The 19,794-nt window shown below is 41.8% G+C and overlaps 1 protein-coding gene and 1 pseudogene across 4 annotated transcripts in view; one reads left to right on the top strand and one right to left on the bottom strand.

The window, feature by feature from the left end:
- Positions 1-19,794, bottom strand: part of APP (amyloid beta precursor protein) — a 281,027-nt gene that overhangs the window by 27,960 nt on the left and 233,273 nt on the right. For all 4 annotated transcript variants that reach the window (XM_056109208.1, XM_056109209.1, XM_056109211.1 and 1 more), the window contains one exon: positions 195-416. In XM_056109208.1, the coding sequence (XP_055965183.1) occupies positions 195-416 (222 nt within the window). The remainder of the gene's footprint in view (positions 1-194; positions 417-19,794) is intronic.
- Positions 17,595-17,682, top strand: LOC130018700 (uncharacterized; annotated as a pseudogene).

Below are 19,794 nucleotides of genomic sequence, written 5' to 3'. Positions count from 1 at the left end.
CCTGGTACTTTTTTTCTTTTTGGGTCACATCCAGTGATGCTCAGGGGTTACTCCTGGCTCTGCACTCAGGAATCACTCCTGGAAGTGCTTGGGGGACCATCTGGGATGCTGGGAATTGAACCCAGGTCAGCCACGTGCAGGGCAAATGCCCTACCCGATGTGCTATTGCTCCAACCCTGCCCTGGTACTCTTACCTTCATTTTCTGTATTGGCTGGCACGGAGTCGACCCCAAATGGATGCCATGGCTGGAGGTCGTCCAGGCTAAACTCTCCATTGACCGGAAGAAGCTCCACAGTGGTTTTCGTCTCAGTCAAAGACGGCATAAGTGCATCATTTCCGTAGCTGATTCTTGGTTCACTGATCATGTTGGCCAAGACGTCATCCGAGTAATTTTGCTCTTTCTGAAGCAGCTCATCTAAACAAGACAAAACGATGACTGCAGTGAGACCCAAGAACCATCACCAGGACAGCAGAGACCACTGTGCCCCTTATGTTGGGCATAACTCGGATTATGTTTTGTGTTATACATGAGGCCCCTTCTATAGTCAAGATGTACATGGGCACCAGAACTCCGTCTTCAGGGTGTGAAAATGAGGGGGGAGGAGGGGCCAAGTCACAGCTGGCAAGTCACAGCTGGCATGTAGCCAGCGTGGGAGAAGGCTCAGACAGGGGGCGCTGTGAACCACCCCTCCCAAGTATTTGAGACTTGGAGCACAGAAACGCTTTTTCCTGCTCTGACAATCAGATCCCAGGTCATTAGTAAACAGTGCTCTCTGACAAGCTATTTGCAGCAGTGAGTGCAAGTGACACAAGCTGTGATTTCTTTCTGCAGAAAGACACACCCCGTGGATCCCTACTTTCCCCTTGGACTCCTCTGAGGACAAGACACACGAGATAGATGATGCTATCCTGGAGCTCTTGTGATTAGTTCCCACAGTTGGGGCTTCTCCAAAGGTCCGCTCATGCTGCTGGGCCAAGTCTCTGTGCCCAGGCTCTTCCAGAGATGGGCCCACACATGTGACACTGTGCTCCAGTCTTCTCTGTGAGCTCAACATCCCTGCCACAATTTCTATGTGACCTCTAATCAAGGTCACGACCTTTCCTTTCTCAGTGAGACTTTATTAAAAAAAAAAAAGGCCCTTGGGTTTCCCTTTTTAAAAACCAACAATACCCACCTTAGAGAATCTGTTCTAACTCTGTGAAGTTCTTGCAGATAACTAAAGATTTCCAAATTGAAAACATGTCATCATGGAAATGCATTTTATTGGGGGGGAATAAAAGGAGCTGGGAATAAAACCCAGGATCAAGCATAACTGCTTCTTTAGAAACTGGGTACTGGTGCTGGGAGAGAGAAGAGCAGTTTTGGGAAGCATGCATCTGATCTGGGTTCAAGTGCTAAACCAATGTGGGTAAAATCCCAGGCACCACTTGGTCCTCTGAATATTACTAAGTGCAGCCATGAGGTGCCCCAAGCACCAGTGGGGTGGCCTGGATAAACCCCAGCACTTCGGGGCCCGATCGGAGACACATCTGGGGGTTCTCGAATTGACTGTTTCTTTTTATTTTTCTTTTTGGATCACACCCAGCAATGCTCAGGGGTTACTCCTGGCTCATGCACTCAGGAATTACTCCTGGCGGTCCTCGGGGGACCATATGGGATACTGGGAATTGAACCCGGATTGGCCATGTGTAAGGCAAACACCCTACCCCCCTGTGCTATTGCTGCAGCCCCTTGAATTGAACTGTTGGTCTAGCCCTGGGACTCCTGAGCACTCTTCCTCCAACAAACAAACAAACAAACAGAAAATCAAATAGGTTATTGCGAGATTCACGATGAATCTCCAATCGTACTGATGACAGAAGAGTCACCAGATTTTTTCTATGTGATGCCATATTATGAGTCATTTGAGACTCATACATAGCATATGCTATTAATAAAGTATCAATTGGAAAATATCTTTTTTTGGGGGGAATATATAACTTTTTAATCATACTTGTGTCAAGAGTTTACTGTGTTATATATTTCAAACCAAATTGCTGGTGAGTATTAATTCAATAGAAAATGAAAATAAAAGTCAGATTTAAATTGGATTTGTAACATGTTGCTATCATCCTTCATATTTCTTTTTCAAAAATTAACAGAAATATTTGGTCTGAAATTAAAAATTTTGTTCAAAATATGCATTAAAAGAATTTGACAGGAGACTATTAAAGCATGGAATTAATATCCTTCCATGGAGTCAGTTTAATTGTAAGGTATTGCTTTAAATGATGAAATCTTGAGCAAATCCAATCTTGCAAAGTGTAATTTGAATTATAATAGATATCTGTTCTCTGTGGCACCATCTTAAAATTCAGTATTTGATACTTGCAATGACCTTTCTCATACATATGAAAGGCTCCCATTAGATTTCTTCCAATTTTTTCATGTCTTACAGTCATAGGTAATGGCTAATAACTTAGCCAATGTCGGCTTTAATAAATTAAATGGGCATTTCTGTTACATAAATCTTTTGCTTGTGACTGTTAAGCACTTACTATGCTAAAGAGCAGGTCTTCTGGAATAATTTTTGGTACTAATACATTTGTCTCAAAAAGGACTAATCTCTTTCAATACTATCCATTCTTGGTGCCGTGTTCTTGGGGTCCTTACCATCATGCACCCTCCCCAGCTTCACCTGAAAATTTTTTTGTCATGCATATACAGTTCGTAAACTTTCTATATAACTTTTCTTGCCCCACCCCTACCTTTTTTCAAACTAAAAAAAAACCCAACAAACAAACACCTCCTTAATATCCATTATCTTCTGGTATCTCTTTCTACCTCTTTCTATAATTACCACCTTTGGAATTTCCACTCATGCATGAAACCCTAAGGATCTCCCTCCTTTGATGAATACAAAATGTATTCACCAGTCTTGATTTTTCCCTCCCACTCTTGGTTATACATTTCTAATAGTCTGCCACCCATTTCAGTAACACCTCCCTCCTTCCCTCCTTTGCTTTTTTGACCCACACCCAGAATTGCTCAGGGCTCACACTCAGGAATAACTCCTAGCAGTGCTCAGGGGATGGGATGCTGGGACTGCCCAGGTGGGCTGTGTGTAAGGCAAGCACCCTACTCACTGTACTATCACTCAGGCCCCTAGGAACTCCTCATTTTCAACAGAATTAATTTCATATCTTTGCCAGATGCTAAAATGCCCATCGTAATCAGAGTTCATCTCATTTTTCTGGTTATGAAGCCCACAATTATTGTTGTCCCAATCTGCACTTCTGTGATTTAAAATAAGAAATATACACCTGGTTTTCTCTGGCACAACATTTCTAAGACGCCTGGAGTTTCCAAAGTGAAGAGAGCCATAAAAGCATCTTTTGTTGGGCAAATGAGGTAACTGTGGGAAAACCTGCTGGGTTAATGGGGTGACTGTAGGAAGAGCCTGGGGTAACCCAAGGATGAGACCTGGTCACCAGAGGAACCAACTATTTGATTCCAGTTGAAAATTCCTTTTGTTCTCTACCTTCAGAGAGGAGAAAAAGATCTGGAGACGGAGTTTAGTCACCACTTGTCAATGACATAATCAATTATGTCTATATAATGGACATAAAAATCCAGGACATGGTTTAAGGAAATTTCCAGATGGATGAACACTTGAAGTTAAAAACACGTTTGGTGAGCCATTAGAAAACTGGGCCAGAGCAATAGTACAGTGGATAGGGCGTTTTCTTTGTATGTGGTGAACTTGGGTTTGATCCCTGGCACCCCATATGATCCTGCAAGCTTGACATGAGTGATCCCTGAGCATTGCTGGGTGTGGCTTCAAATCACTGTCAGTCACTGTCCTCCTGTTGTTCATCGATTTTGCTCGAGTGGGCACCAGTAACGTCTCAGAACAAATTGTGAGACTTGTTGTTACTGTTCCTTTTTTCCACCCTTTATTTGTTTTTATTTGAAGTCATAGCAAAAAAAAAATAAAGGAATTAAAAGACCCCAAGGAGAGGATTGCAAGAATCTCCTTCTTATAGATATTAGTCAGAAGCTAAGGGGCAAATTGGCTTGAGATTGACCAATGAAGTGAGTGGAGGGGTACAGTCTTATTGCGTTGAAATCATCATCTGTGGGATCTGACCCTATGTTTTGGTAGAGAGTAGAAGAATTGGGTTTGATTGAAGGATGCCTAGCTGGTCTGAAAGAACTGTGTGGTATAGGGGAAAAACCCAATATGTTGTAACCCGTGTCCAGTTCATTAAAGCACCTCTCCCTCCGACTGAGCAGCTTGCCTTATCTCCTCCTGCATTACACATGCCCCTCGGGACACCTTTGCCCTCTGCAATCTCTCATCGACAATTCTATGAGCTTGCATTTTGTTCTTTATGGGGTAGAGGAAAAAAGCGATAAATAAATCTTTTTAAGACCCCATTGACCTGTGAGCCTCAGGTTGAAACCCAAGTTTTAGGCTGCTTGATACCAGTCTCTTAGCATTCAACCCGAACCATCTAGCTTCCATGGACCTAAGAGAACTCCCTGTGAGACTCCACGACCAATGGATTGCTCCTTTAGAAGCAAATGGAATGTGGAAAGTGTTGAGTTAAAAGAGACTCTATCTTGTCTCTAACTGACTGTCCTCACTAAGATTTCTAGGTGACCACCGAACAGCCTGATTCAGCTGTTCTGAGACGGTGAAGAAGCAGGAAACCATCTGCTGATTATGCCAATTACCAATAAACACCTCCCCCACTTCCCCTTCCACCATAGGCTTCTGTCTGGAGATCTGTTAGTTAGTCATGGACAGACAGATGGACTTAAGAACCAACATGAAAGGCTTTACGCCCAATCCTCTGTTTCTCCTGTCGGCCCTGATCTCGATGGCACACACTTTTCCGTTCCCCCTTGATCCTGGACCTGAGCAGGATTCCTACCTCATCTCTGATCAATGAAAACCTTCTGATTATATTACAATACATGTCTGATGATATTTCTCTTGAGAAATAGGAGAAACCAGGAATTGTAAGCCTAACTATTCCATGATGTCTTCTTTTTTTCCTACAGGGTTATACTAAGCTGATTTGCACACCATTCTCCCAAGGGGATGGTTATTAGTCTTGTCCTTTCATATGGTCATTTCACAGGCATGAGACCTGAAGGGAATCCTGAAACTACAGTAGCCTGTGTAGTTAAAAAAAAGAGATCAGGGAATCATCATAGTGCAAAATCTTATATCTGTACTTCATCTTAGCTCGAGGTTAGTCTTGATATTCCTCTTTCTCTTTTTATCACTTACATTGTTGGGAGGAAATGTCCTTTCAAATGGCCACTAAAATGCTGAGCCCTGTGGTGGTTAATTTTCCTGGTTTATTATATTCATTTTCAGCAGATGAAAGTATGGGAATGAAATATTCAAGAAACAATGTATTTTCGCAGAGTGAAAAGCACTTAGAAATTTTTTTTGGCTACAATTTTTTTGTTTTGTTTTATATGAGGAGTAGTGCTATTTATTCAGCCACTGATTAGGCTGATTGAATTGGGCATGAACTCCACCAACATTTTTTTCTTTTTGAGTTTCTACAAAATGGCAGAAACTTATGTTCCTCTCTCAATTTAACACAGGATATATAGAAACTACCACCTCTGGATTCTTTTTTGGAACAATGAAGTTATAGAGCTTTTTAATGGAGGTGGGGAGAGAGGAGGGTGGAAATGATGATTTACCATTAGCTGAAGTGGGGTTTGATTTTATGATCATAACATGTCTAAGGCAGCCAGATAACTTTTGGCATTCTTAAGGGACTAGAGAATAACACAGCTGGCACTGGGCAGCTCTGCTAATAATATTAAGACTAATACCAAATATAATTGATATATCATTGCTCATCCTAAGTGAGCCTTTATCATTAATTCTGTGGTGAGATGAGTGACACAGAAATTCTATTTCTACTGTGCCCCAAGGAATGATCTTACTCTATGAATTAATTTAATATTTTATTAGAATGCCCTAATGGCAAATGCTGGGAATTTCCAAAGCTTTTAAGCATATGCTAACTGATGTATTAAATTGAGTCCATGTTTAGTCCCCTACCCTGACGGCTCATTTCCCCCCAAAGTGTTTTAGCTCCCTGAATCACAGCAGTTACCTTAAGTCAAACCTCCTTTTGTATAATATTCAAGCACATGATCCTTGTAGTTAACAGTATAAATATTTAACTGAGTTCAATGGTGGTAATATTTAACCTACAGTTTAAACAATAACAGATATTTAATTTCAAGTATTAAACATACAATGAACTCCTTTCATTTTGCCCTTTCAAAAATGCTTTGAGAATCCACAACCATATTTAGTGTAAATAAAAAAAAGAGAGAGACCTAAACCCTCACAGTTAGCTATTAAAGAAAGCAACATCAAAAAAGACATGTAATAGCAATTTCACCCTCCAATGGTTTAAATATCTTATTTTTTATATAAGCAATATACGTCCATAATAGTTTATTTGGGAAAAAATGACCTCATAAAAGGATTGATGAATAGGAAACACATGAATTCTAAGGAATTCATTTCATAATATTTTTAAAAATTATTAATCCGGTGTCCAAACACCTTTGAATGGTTTAATTGCTGCATTTTAGGTTTCAAGAAAATAAGACTTTTTGATATTAAACTAGTTTTCTCTTACAAGCCTAAGTGGGGAAAACTGAAGCCCAGATTTTCCTCTTCAATTTTTTAACACATCATGGGTAGAGAGAAAATATTTCCTTTTGTAAAGAATGTTCCATCTGATTTTTTCCCTTGAAACTATAGCTAATAAAGTTCTGATTTAGAGACTAGTGAGAGAACCCAAAAGATTCCATAGGTTTCATAGCATATTACAGTATTCTGATTTTGTACGGTACTGGACCTGCATGGATATTGTACCCTGCCTCTCCATTTTCTAATTCTACTGGTTCCCAGTGAATAAATGATAACTTATCTGCCTTCCTTTCCCAAGCAGACATTTTCTCTTATCATAAAACCAGTGATTTTTCCCCCTTTTTCCTTAAAAAATTTTTTTAAAAATTATTTAATTGCCGGGAGATGCACAATTACAAATTGTTCATGACTGGGTTTCATTCATAGCTTGAATACCCATCCTTTCACCAGTGAATGCTTCTCACCACCAATGTCCCCAGTTTCCATTTGACCAGCTCTTATCCTTTTAATGAGGATTTACTTATGCATCAGTGAGGACTGAGGATTACACCCTCTCTAGACAATGCACTTCATGCCAAGCCCCTCCAACTCCACAGCTGCACTGGAAGTAGTTGTAAAAGGGATGCAATTTTTCCCTATCAAGAAGCTCCACTACAAATCTGCTGTCATCCCTTCTAGGCATTTTGCCCATACTAGGACCAGAAGATCTGAGTTAATTTTGCAATTACAGTTCCCTGCATGCCTGATTCAGGGCAAAATACATAGCTGCCACACTGTTCAATACTTAACAATTCTTAACAATGACAACTTAACAATTGCCCAGACTTAACAATTCCGTGGCCCTGAAACCCTTAAGATTTTTTTTTTTTATCCCAAACACTAGCACAGGTTGAATGCGGTCTTTCAGTTTCTTTACTTTAGAGCCCGTTTCCCACCTTCTTCGACAAGGGTGTCCTCTGTGAACTTGTGAGAAATGCAGACTCCCAGGTCCCGCCCACAAGGAGAGAATCACAAGTTTCACATTAAGATGCTGCCCAGGGCGTCCAGGAGCACAAACAAAGTCTGACCACAGCCACCAACTATGGAAATACCTCCACACAAAGGTTTCAGTTCTCCCTTTTAGACTGGACAGAAGTCTAAAAATAAAACAGGGTATGAAAGATGAGTCTCTTCCAGGAAGCAATACTGCCAGGAGGAATCTCATTCTCTGGTATCTTAAAGCCACATTCTTCTTTAGAACCCAGCAGACCACTGCCTGGACGCCCCATCACTCATGGAAACATTGATGGACCCGAAAGCCACAGAGGAGGGGAAGGAGGGGTCCTGCATTTCCTTTTTCGCCAGACCAATTTGTCAGGCAGGAAATCACACAGGAGGCAAATGCTCAGGAAATGGTCCATGTTATTCAGACTCTGGGAAACAAGAAATGTACTTCAGTGTGAGGGCACTCGAGGACGCACTTCACGGCTGCATTCCCTCCTGCCGAAGACCAGCCTGAGTGGAGTGGTGCATTTTCTCCAGACCTACAATTCAGTGGAGCAGAACTGAGATGTTGGGAATGCTGACGGGAGCAAGAACCTCTGTGATTTTTCCTGGGATTCGACCCCACTGCTGGAAATCTTTTTTTTTTTTTTTGCTTTTGGGGTCACACCTGGCGATTCACAGAGGTTACTCCTGGCTCTGCACTCAGGAGTTACTCCTGGCGGTGCTCAGGGGACCATATGGAATGCTGGGAATCGAACCTGGGTCGGCCGCGTGCAGGGAAAATGCCCTACCCGATCTGCTATCTCTCCAGCCCTGCTGGAAATCTTTGATCATCCTCTGCCACGTGCTGTGGTGGAATTGTGTCCTATTATGGCATCTCAGTGCAATGACCTCTTTCTTTGCTGTGGTCCTTCCATCTCCCTGAGCCCATTTGGTACCCACAACTTTCTACAATGGGGGGATTACCTGCCTGGACAGTTGAGAAAACAGTGACCAATATCTTCAGGAATAGAGATAAAGAGAGAAAGGGGCAGATGCTAGATTTCAAACCTAAGACTCCTGATTCCAAGGGCTACCTTCTTGCTATAGGGAACAGAAATTCTGTGAAAAAAATTGTTTTATATAGGACATGACTATCTACCGTTGATTAGTAATCACTGTAAAATAGGTATGCATCTATCATCCCAAGTGTCCTTGTTTAGTGTGCATTAATTTTGACAGATATGAAAGGGATGAATCACAGGAAGAAACCAAGCAAGAGATTAAAGCCATAGTCCTAGGCCACAGAGCTCCTTGTGAACGGAGTGGAGTTCAGGTCAGGTGGGTCCCAGCTTTCGCTATGCAGAACCAGGCTTTCCTCCTTCCTCCATTTGAAGTCTTAACTGTCACTTCTACTTTGACAGTCCACCCTCAACTGTGGGTCCCCATCAGAATTATCCACCTTCCATGCCTTTTGATTTTCCTTTGTTTTTTTTTTTTTGCTTTTTTGCTTTTTGGGTCACACCCGGCGATGCACAGGGGTTACTCCTGGCTCTCCACTCAGGAGTTCTCCTGGTGGTGCTTGGGGATCATATGGGATGCTAGGAATTGAAACTGGGCTGGCCGCGTGCAAGGCAAATGCCCTAACTCCTGTGGTATTGCTGCAGCCCCTGATTTTCCTTTCTTTGGAAGACTGGCATTAGTATGATAGCTAAATTGTCAAATGGTTGTTATTACTTTCTCTCAAATTTAAGGCAAATGTAAGATAATTTAGACTTTTTTGAATTTGTGCAAAAAATGGCTAAACAGTGGGAGTATTCTGATATTCAGTCATCCTAAATATCCCTTTGCAAGTAAGCGGTTTCTAGACTACTTCAATGGTTAAGCATAAAACAGCCATGCCCATAGTGTCACATTTGAACTTGAGAGAAAAAAAATTATAGACCTATGGTCACAAAGTAAGGCTGTCCCATAAATCTAGGTCTTTAATTTGACCTCCAGAAAACTGGATGGGTCCTCTTATTTTTAGCCACACTCTCTTGAATAGCTGAGTCAAATCTCAATTGCTGTGTCTAAATCTGGGTTTATTTATTTATTTCACGAGTTTCTTGGATGCAGATTTCAAACTGAGCATGCTTTGTCTACTTAGGGCAACAACGGCCTGTTCCTGGTGGCATTGAAAGTACAGCTACACATCACTTGTGAGAACCTTCCTTATTGCAAGCGACATTTTCCTGATGTATTGTTTGTCTGGGTATAAGATTGAGGGTACAGAAGTTCCTTTTCATTTAAGATGGATTTCCTTCTGACTTTCAAAAAACACAGATCAAACAGCTTAGATCTACCAATGGCACCAGTCAGAAAACCAAGATAAAAGTCAGTCAGGCTCCGGGGCCTATAAAAGCAGATGAAAGAATCCCTTCTTCATGTTTCCTTGAGGAACTGCTGCCAATGTTCTGATCCAATTTCTGACTAAATCAGGAGTCTCAATCTTGTTGGAGTAGTTGTAGCCAAAGTGATTCTGAGCAGGGGAAAACCCTCTGAAATTTAGAACCTTGCTCAAGCTTCCTATCCAAATAATCTCTTATGTTGAGAGGATCATTTTCATATGAAGTAAATCTCATCATGAGGAAAGATGAGAGTGAAGAATCTAGGTGTTGACATAAATATTAATCTATTGGTCTGCAAATTCTTTTTTTTTTGTTGCTTTTTGGGTCACACCCGGCGATGCACAGGGGTTACTCCTGGCTCTCCACTCAGGAGTTACTCCTGGCAGTACTCAGGGGACCATGTGGGATGCTGGGAATTGAACCCAGGTCGGCCACGTCCAAGGCAAATGCCCTACCTGCTGTGCCATCTCTCCAGCCCTCTGGTCTGCAAATTCTTGAAAAACATTTTATGAACTATTTTTACAAATTTAAGCCTGAAATTTCATTGAAATAAGTTTTAGTTCTGTGGTACTAAAGTGGTAGTGACATGGTGAAGGAACAATAATGAAAGAAACTTGAAGATGTTTCTAGATTCAATGTCACTGGCCAAGCAAATAGAAGCAAAGATAAACAAATGGACTCCATCAAATTAAGAAATTTCTGTACTACAAAAGAAATTATAATCTGAAAAGATCCCCACAGACTGGGAGAACTTATTTTCCACCACTCATCTGGCAAAGGGTTAACATCCAAGATAAATAAAGCACTTGTAAAACTTAACAAGAAAAAAAATCAGCCCCATCAAAAATGATGAGATGAGATAAACAGAAATCCCTCACAGAAGAAAGATAGATGACCAGTAGGTATGTGAAAAAATTGCTCTGCAATTATGTATCAGGGAAAGGCAAATCAAAACAATGATGAGATATTACCTCATACCACTGAGACTGGAATACATCAAAAAAGAACAAAAATGAGGCTGGAGAAATACTACAGTGGACAGAGTATTTGGCTTGCATGTGACCAAAATGGGCTTGATCCCTGGCACCCCTTAGCGTCTCCTAAGCAATACCAAGAGTGATCCCTGAGAAAAAGCCAATAACAAGCCCTGTACACCCTGTACATTGCTGGGTGTGGCCCCAAGCCCCAAACCCCACAAACCCAAAACCCACACAAAAATAACAGAGACACCAGTACTGGTGGGAATGTGGGAAAAAGAGAACCATACTGTTTTGGAAAACAATATGGTCAATTATCAAAAACCTAAGAATTGAGTTTTCATACGATTTAGCAATTCCATTTCTGGGCATCTACTCCAAGGGCCCAAAACTTCATTCAGAAAAGACAATTATGCTCCTATGTTCATTGTCCCACTATTTACAATAGCCAAGATTTGGAAATAATGCAAGTGTACAATAACAGATAACTAGATAAAGAGATTATGCACTATGGAATACTACATAGCTACAAGGAAAGATGAAATCATTCCCTTTGCCACTATACGAATGGATCTGGAGAGTATCAAACTGAGCATAGGTGGTCTGAAACAGACAGATAATGATCTCTCTCACATGTGGGATATAAAGCATTATAGTAAATGAATAACAGAGAGCCAAAAGCAACAGAATTGAGTACTAGTCTACAGAATTGGGCTTACAAGGGTGTGGAGATGAGGGTGGGGGGGAGGAAGTCTCAGGAGATACCTGGAGACAGTGGTGGAGGGAAATAGATATTCTATTTCTATGGAAGGGTATGGTTGCTGGAGCTCTAGACGTAAAAGACCTTATCATCAATAGTATTTTAAGCCATAGTGACTAAAATAAATTTTTTAAATAGCACAGCAGTAGGGAGTTTTCCTTGCTTGAAGCTGGCTTGGCCGAGCCGGGTTCAATTCCTCCACCCCTCTTGGAAAGCCTGGCAAGCTACCGAGAGTATCTTGCCCGCACACAAAGCCTGGCAAGCTACCTGTGACGTGTTCGATATGCCAAACACAGTAACAACAACAAGTCTCACAATGGAGGCATTACTGGGTCCGCTCAAGCAAATCGATGAACAACGGGAGGACAGTGCTACAGTGCTAAAAAAAATTAAGTAGGCAAAAGGAAAAATCAAGGAAGCACCAGCTTTAACCTGAATGTCTCTGGATGTTTTCCACTGTCCAATAACCAGTGAAAATGCAAATATAGCCAGCAGATACAAATGACACATAGTCTTCAAGATGAGCATACAAATCGGACTGGTATTCTCATCTTGCTTATATATGAGTCAAAGATTTCATCTGGTTTTCAATCCAGAAAATAGTTGTGTCTTTCCAAGCTACAGGAACATTTGGCTCTCTTGGGTCACTGAGAGACGTAAACTTTCATGGATGCACTCAAGGATTGCCAAGGTAATGAATGATTATGTAGGATTCTCTCTTCAAAGACCTGTCTTTAAGAGCATAAGCCTCATAGGGCCAGAGCGGATAGGGCACTTGCCTTGAATGTGATTGACTTGATTTGCTCCTCGGCAACCCATATGGTTTCCTGACTTTGCCAGGAGTGACCCCAGACTGCAGAGCCAGGAGTAAGTCCTGAGCAGCGGTGGGTGTGAGTCAAAACCCAAAACCAACCAACCAACCAACCAACCAACCAACCAACCAACCAACCAAAAAAACCCCAAAGCACAACAAGCCTCAGAGCCTAAGCTAGGATATCATTATTATTCTTCCATTATGTAAAAAAAAAAAGTGGGCCCGATAGTCCCACTATCAGGGAGTGACTGAGTACATGCTTTGTAGGCTGAACACATGCTTTGTATATAGGAGACCCAGGTTCAGTCCCTGGAACTGCATAGTTCCCCGAGCATGGCTGGAAATAAGTCCTAAGCAATCAGCAGAGAAGAACCCTGAGCACTACAACAGTAACATAAATTCACTGCAAAAAATGCAGAACCCCTCTCCCTCTCAATATTTGACTTGCATTGACATTACTAGAAATAACCTAGTCATGTTTTTGCCTTGTGTGCGGCTGACCTGAAGAACCCGGGTTCAATTCCTCCACCCCTCTCGGAGAGCCTGACAAGCTACCAGTGACCGTTTTCGATATGCCAAACACAGTAACAACAAGTCTCACAATGGAGACATTACTGGGCCCGCTCGAGCAAACTGATGAACAACAGAAGGACAGTGACAGTGATATTATCCTTTACAGAATTGATCATTTCATCTCTTCCTCATCTTCATTTATCATCTAATTTTTACAACTGAGAATACAGGTTAACAAGGCACACAAAATGCCCTCGAAATGAGAGCGACAGGTTCAAGTACAGGGAGATGAAAATCACAAGGAAGAACACTCTCCAGGTTCATTCCACAGTGTGACTTCTCAAATTCTGCATAATTAATAGTTTCTTTTAAGTATTTTTTTTTTGGACGGGGAGGCACACCAAGGCTTACTTCTGGCTCTGAGCTTAGGAATCGCTCCTGGCAGGGCTTGGGAGATCATCTAGGGTGCAGGGGATCAAACTGGAGTCAACCATATGCAAGAGAAGCGCCCTCCCTGCTGTACTATTGCTTTGGTACAGCAGTTAATTTTCCTGTATACATATTTATTGTACTTCTAATGATTGCAAACATTCTAAACTAACAGTCTTACTTGGTTTGGAGTGCGTTTGGGGCCAGTTAATGCCCCCCTCTCTGTATCTGATGTCTGGGCTAACTAAAAGGAGCAGGTAAAGAGTCAACTATCACCTTTGTTTTTGATAAAGGCGTGGCTCTGAGTTGCCCCGTGGTGTCTTTTGGGGGAGTGAGCCATTTAAAGGGTCACCATGGCTTGTCAAGCTGCCTATGAACTGGGTCAGCGCCAACTTGTATACTGATCACAGTGTCTGATTGGTCCCTCTCCTGAGCTCATGAGAGATGTTTTTCTTACCTGGGTAAGAGACCTAGAGAATCAATAGACTGGGAATCAGCACGCCTCTCAGAAGCTGGCAATCATTCTCGCTATGCTACGAAAAAAACATGGTCTACTGATTCTAAAGGCCTCTTTTATTAAACACTATATTTAGCTGGATTTAAAGTACTGGTGAGAAAGCTTGATTAGTTCATAGAAGAAAGTAAGATTTTCAACATCCAGAGATCGTTGTAATTTCATTCAACGAACATGAAGATTTATGCTGGTCATTAGAAAGAAACAGGCAAGTGTGGATAAAATTGGCACAAATAAAAGCACACACACATCATCATCATGGTGGAAGATGAGATGAACAAAACCCTCACCAATCTTCTACGCTCTTCTGCATACAGTGTTTTCTTTAACATAAAACTTGCTCAGCAGTGAACACTTCTAGATGTAGCAACAATCCCTTTCAGCCTTTGCTGAGTCAGACAATCCCTCAACAACAGACAAATGTGATGCTACAAAGCACAGACATTTGGGACTTAAGAGATGGATGGAAAATGACCATCCTCAGACTGGGAGAGGCTAAAATGACTCACTTTATAAAAAATACTCTGGAGCTCAGAAAAATAAAACCTCTCTATCATTAATTATTAAGCATGCTTAATCAATGAAATAATGAAGGTGCTTAAGCAATCCAATCATTCTCCAGGCCAGTGCAAAAAATAATAAAGCAAGTTTGGGGACTTCTCCTTTTTTCCAGTTTTCCATTTTGGGTTCACACTTGGTAGTGCCTGGGGGAACTGTGTGGTTCGGGGGGAGCAAACCTGGGGTTCCCACATGGAAAAACTTGCACATCCGTCCTCTGCACCATCTTCCTGGGCCGAAACTTAGATTGGTGGATTAGCTGACTGAGGTGTTAGAGATAAGAAGACTAACTTCTGACTTAGCATGTACCAAGACATCAAGGATGAATGGGGTACTTCTGGGGTGAGACATATGGGAACTGAAAAGAAAGTCAGACTTTCAATTTGTGGGAGGGTAGATGATACAGTTTATAGTGTCCACATTCTGACTAACACAGGGTGGAGAACTACATGGATTACCTTGCCCCATGAAGTGCAATGAACATAATCTGACTATGAGGATTTTAGGAATGGCCTGCACATGAAAAATTGAAAGAGTGGAAGGGAAAAAAGGATGGAAGGGGAACTAAGGGAATAGAAGATGCTTAAGAAATGTCAACTTTAGGAGCCAGAACGATAGTACAGCAGATAGGGCATTTGCTTGCATGCAACCAACCTGGGTTTGATCCTTAGCATTCCATATGGTCCCCCGAGCCTGCCAGGAGTGATCCCTGAGCACACAACTAGGAGGAGTAAACCCTGAGCACCATTGGGTGTGCCCCCAAAAACAAAACAGAAAAAGAAATGTCAGCTTAAAAAAATGGGCCAAAGTAATAGGAAAAGCTATGCTCGAGATGGTAAAAAGAGAAATAATTCTGAATGGCAAAAATACAAGGAAGGACAGTGTTTTGTAGCGATTGGTCAGATTCTAGCTTTTTGACTCGAGTTTTAGTTATCAGAAAAGCAAATATGGGAGAGGAAGGTTCTATTTAAACATGCTAAGGTTGCAATATTCCACAGATCACTGTGAGAGGGTGGGGGCCCCTGGGAATTTGGGCTCAGAGAGCTAATGTCATGTGGTACAGTCAACCAGCAAGCAGAGAAAAGAAAATGGAAAATTTTAAGATGCTAGCATAAGTTTGCGAGTGTTTTGGAAAGAATCCACATGAGATTCCCCCAGAGGGGGTTGTCATATACTGAATTTTATTAGACCAGCTCCACCCACAATGACTTGCCATGTCTTCGCTGAAAATCCTTTAGGGGTAGGCTGACTGTTAAACATGGTGTCAAGATACAACTGCAGAGGTTAGTTAACAAGGCACCTGATTAGTGGTGTTTGTTAAGAATGAAAAGCAGAAGAAGTGAGCAGAAACTTCCTTAAGGAAGACACACCTATAGCCAACAAGTATATTAAAAAAATGCTTGGGGCAAAAAAAGAAAAGAAGGGGGTGGAGCATAGTACAGCAAGTAGGGTGTTTAACTTGCACATGGCCGACCTGGGTTCGATTCCCAGCATCCCATAAGGTCCCCCAAGCATCGTAAGGAGTAATTCCTGAGTGCAAAGCCAGGAGTAAGCCCTGTGCATCACTGGGTGTGACCCAAAAAAGAAAAAAAAAGGGTGGGGGAAGGGAAAAATTGGTTCTGCATCATTTATCACCAGGGAAATGCAAATCAAAACAATGAGATATCACCTCACGCCAGTGAGACTGGAACACATCATAAAGAACAAGAACAACCCGTGTTGATGTGCACTGGGGATAAAAGGACCTCATCTACTGCTGGTGGCAATGCCAACTGATACAATCTCTTTGGAAAATAATATGGACAAGTCTCAAAAATCTAAGAATTCAGCTTTCATATGACCCAGCAATTCCATTTCAGGGTTTCTATCCCGAAGGCTCAAAAACTACTGCAAAAAGAGACATCTGAGCTGCTTTATTCAATGCAGCACTATTGACAGTAGCCAAGGCCTTGAAACAATGCTCACGTGTCCAAGAACAGATGACTGATGAAAGAGATTACATCATATATGCACAATGTAATGCTACTCAGTTATAAGAACAGACAGTCATGCAATTTGCTGCTACGTCGTTGGATCTGGAGAGTATCATGCGGGATCCAGAAGCAGAAAGACCACATGACAGAATGGTCTCTCGTACATGGGACATAAAGCAGCAAAGTTGGGGAAAAACAAATAGTAAAAGGCAACAGACCCTGATAAATGATCTACAGAGCTGGGATTATCTGGGTAGGGGGGACTGGGTGGGCTGGTCCCATGGTGAAGGGGCAATATTTCCCCACCAGAAATAATGGTGGAGGAGGGTGTGGAGTTGGAACACTATATTTATGAAATATCAGTATTGCAAATCAGGGTAAAAATACCAGAAAAAACTCTAAGGCAAGGCATTTATGTCAAAATCTCTCTGTATTTCAAATCAACCCAATCATTTCAATATAAGCATTCATGAGACAGAGAACAGTGGAGCAAATTATTTAGGAGATAGAAAGTAGGACAGAGCTCATTTGACTTTAGGTATTCTCTCTCTTCAGATAACAGAGATAAATGGGTGGTATGGCCAAGACGAAGCTAGGCTTTAAGTTTCCTAATGAACCACAGATCCAGGACCTAGAGGGCACGCTCTGCAAAACCCAGTGGAAAATCACTCCACACAGCCCCCTTTCTGCCAAGAATGGATGATCCTCTCTACTGCCTGAGACAATTGCTTTCCACAGATATGCATGGACGGAGAGCTCCAACCGCTGGGAGGTCTTGCCTTAGCGTTTCTTGGAACGCGTTTCTGATCTTCACCCATCCCAACCTCCGCACTGTATCTCACCCTACCTAGGAAGGTTGTCACTGATGAAAACTGACAGGAAGTGCCAGTAAATCCTTTCCTTTGAAAAAGTTACTATTGTTATTCTAATTTGTTCGGTTTTGGTGTTTGGGCCACACACCAAACACCAAACATGGGTCAGCTGACCCATACAAGACAAGCGTACAAGACAAGCATGCAGTGCTCACTTCCGCAGCACATATTCTAAAACAGGAATGATACAGAGAAGATTACGCAAGGATGACACGCAAATTTGTTCCATATATTTTAGACTGAACACGATGGCCACTCAATACCTCTATTGCAAACCACAACACTCTAAAGGAGAGAGAGCAAAAGGGAATGCCCTGCCACAGAGGTGGGGCAGGGTAGGGAGGATGGGAGGGCTACTGGGTTCATTGGTGGTGGAGAATAGGCACTGGTGGAAGGATGGGTACTCAATCATTGTATAACTGAAACCCAAGCACGAAAGTTTGTAAGTCTACAGCTGTACCCCACGGTGTTTCACTAATTAAAAAACAACAACAACAACAACAACAAAAACAAGACAAGTATACAAGACAAGCACCTTACCTACTGTACTATTCGCCCAATCCTGATTTAAAAAGTAACATAAAATGTTATTCCCCCCCTAAATTTTATTTTATTAAAGCACGGATTCACAAAGCTATTTATATTTGGGTTTCCAACATACGATGTTCCCTCACTGATCCTGCCCCAGGTGTCCGTTTCCTGTTTCCCCTACCCACCCCGCTCCCAGCATGCTATCTTGACAGGCACCTTTTTAAGTTTGTTTATTAAAGTTTGGGTCTCATGATTTCAGGGTCGTTGACACTGTGGACTTAGTACAATCAAACTTTTCTTGCCGCCATTCTGCCTCGATTCAAAATTGAGAAGAAAAAACCCCAAAAGACTTCATATCAAATTATGATAGCTATATAAACAGTTACCCATCCGATCTTTTTCACTGTTTCCTTTTTAGACTTATTAAAAAATGGAATGACCTGGGCTGGAATGATTGAACAGTGACTGCACTGGCTGACCTGGGTTGGATCCCTGACATCCCATATGATCCTCTGAGCACTGTCAGGAGTCACTCCTGAGCACAGAGCCAGGAGGAACTCCTGAGTACCATCAGGTGTTGCCCCCCAGCCCCCTGCCACCAAATGGAATGACCTTTCTTTGAATATACAATATTAAAACATACTCATCTCCCATTGTATATAATTAATTCGCCTCAAAATTAGAACCCTTTACATTAATTATCCCCTCTTTCTTGCAGTGTTATATAAGCAATCTTTCTTCAACGCACTTTAGGTTTCAACAACAAATTAAAAAATGATTCATATTATGGTGCATTTATACATGTCTTTTCATCTTGCAAGTGCAGTAAACATTAATTAACCCTGGCTAATTAAAACAGCCATGGTTTACATATTTACTCATTAATCAGCTTCAAGCAAATGCAAAGCACTCTAAGCCTCTCACAATTTGTACAATTAAGTATGGAAATTATTATTTTTTAAAATGAAGGTCATAAATTTGAGACATAAAGCCCTTTGACATATTTTATATTTTAGAAGAAAGCTTGGCCAATTTTCTGGATTTTGCAGAAGGGAAAGAAAAAAAAGTAACTGCGGGTTCTAGGGAGAAAAGTGGATCCTACAAATGTATGTTTAAGCTCTAATTCAAGAAGCTGTGAATATGATCTTATTTGGAAGTGGGGTATTACAGATAGGATGAAGGGACGGTGAGATCATATCCACATATTGAGAGTCGGGTAGACCCTAATGGAGTAAGGAAGGCTCTAGATCATTTAGAAGACAGGAGGAAATGCTTCAAAGATAGGCAGAGTCAGGAGGGGCAAATCTCTAAGCCCTTCAAGAAACACCAAGGACTGCTGTAGCAGAAGCAGTTAAGAGAAAGGAATGGATCTGGGGCAGAAGCAATTTGGGATGGAAGTCAGTACTGTGGCGGGGAGGGGGAGCTGACCAGGGTTTGATCCCCAAGCACCGTCAGGAATAATTCCTGAGCATTGCCAGGTGTGGCGCAAAAAAACAAACAAACAAAACAAACAACAAACCCCCCCTAACAAACAATTCTAGGATATTCAGAGGAAGCCTGATTCCAAGGACACACTTTGGAGTACAGAGTGATTTTTTTTTTTGGGGGGGGGAGGAGGTCCCTGTTCTTGGCCCATTCTTCCATGGCACAGGATATGACATGCACGTTAGGAAGAAGAGTAAAGAATCTGCTAATAGTCTAACAAAGTTTCATTTGTGCAGGAATGTTTTCCCTCCAAATACCAGAGACTGGGCTGGAGTGGGAAGGATAGTAGCCTTGTAGGGAGCTGACCCTGGTGTGATCCCAAGCATTCCAG

This window comes from Sorex fumeus, unplaced genomic scaffold (assembly GCF_029834395.1).
Source record: "Sorex fumeus unplaced genomic scaffold, SorFum_2.1 ptg000265l, whole genome shotgun sequence".
Lineage (NCBI taxonomy): Eukaryota > Metazoa > Chordata > Mammalia > Eulipotyphla > Soricidae > Sorex > Sorex fumeus.
This window is presented reverse-complemented; position numbering and strand designations above follow the sequence as displayed.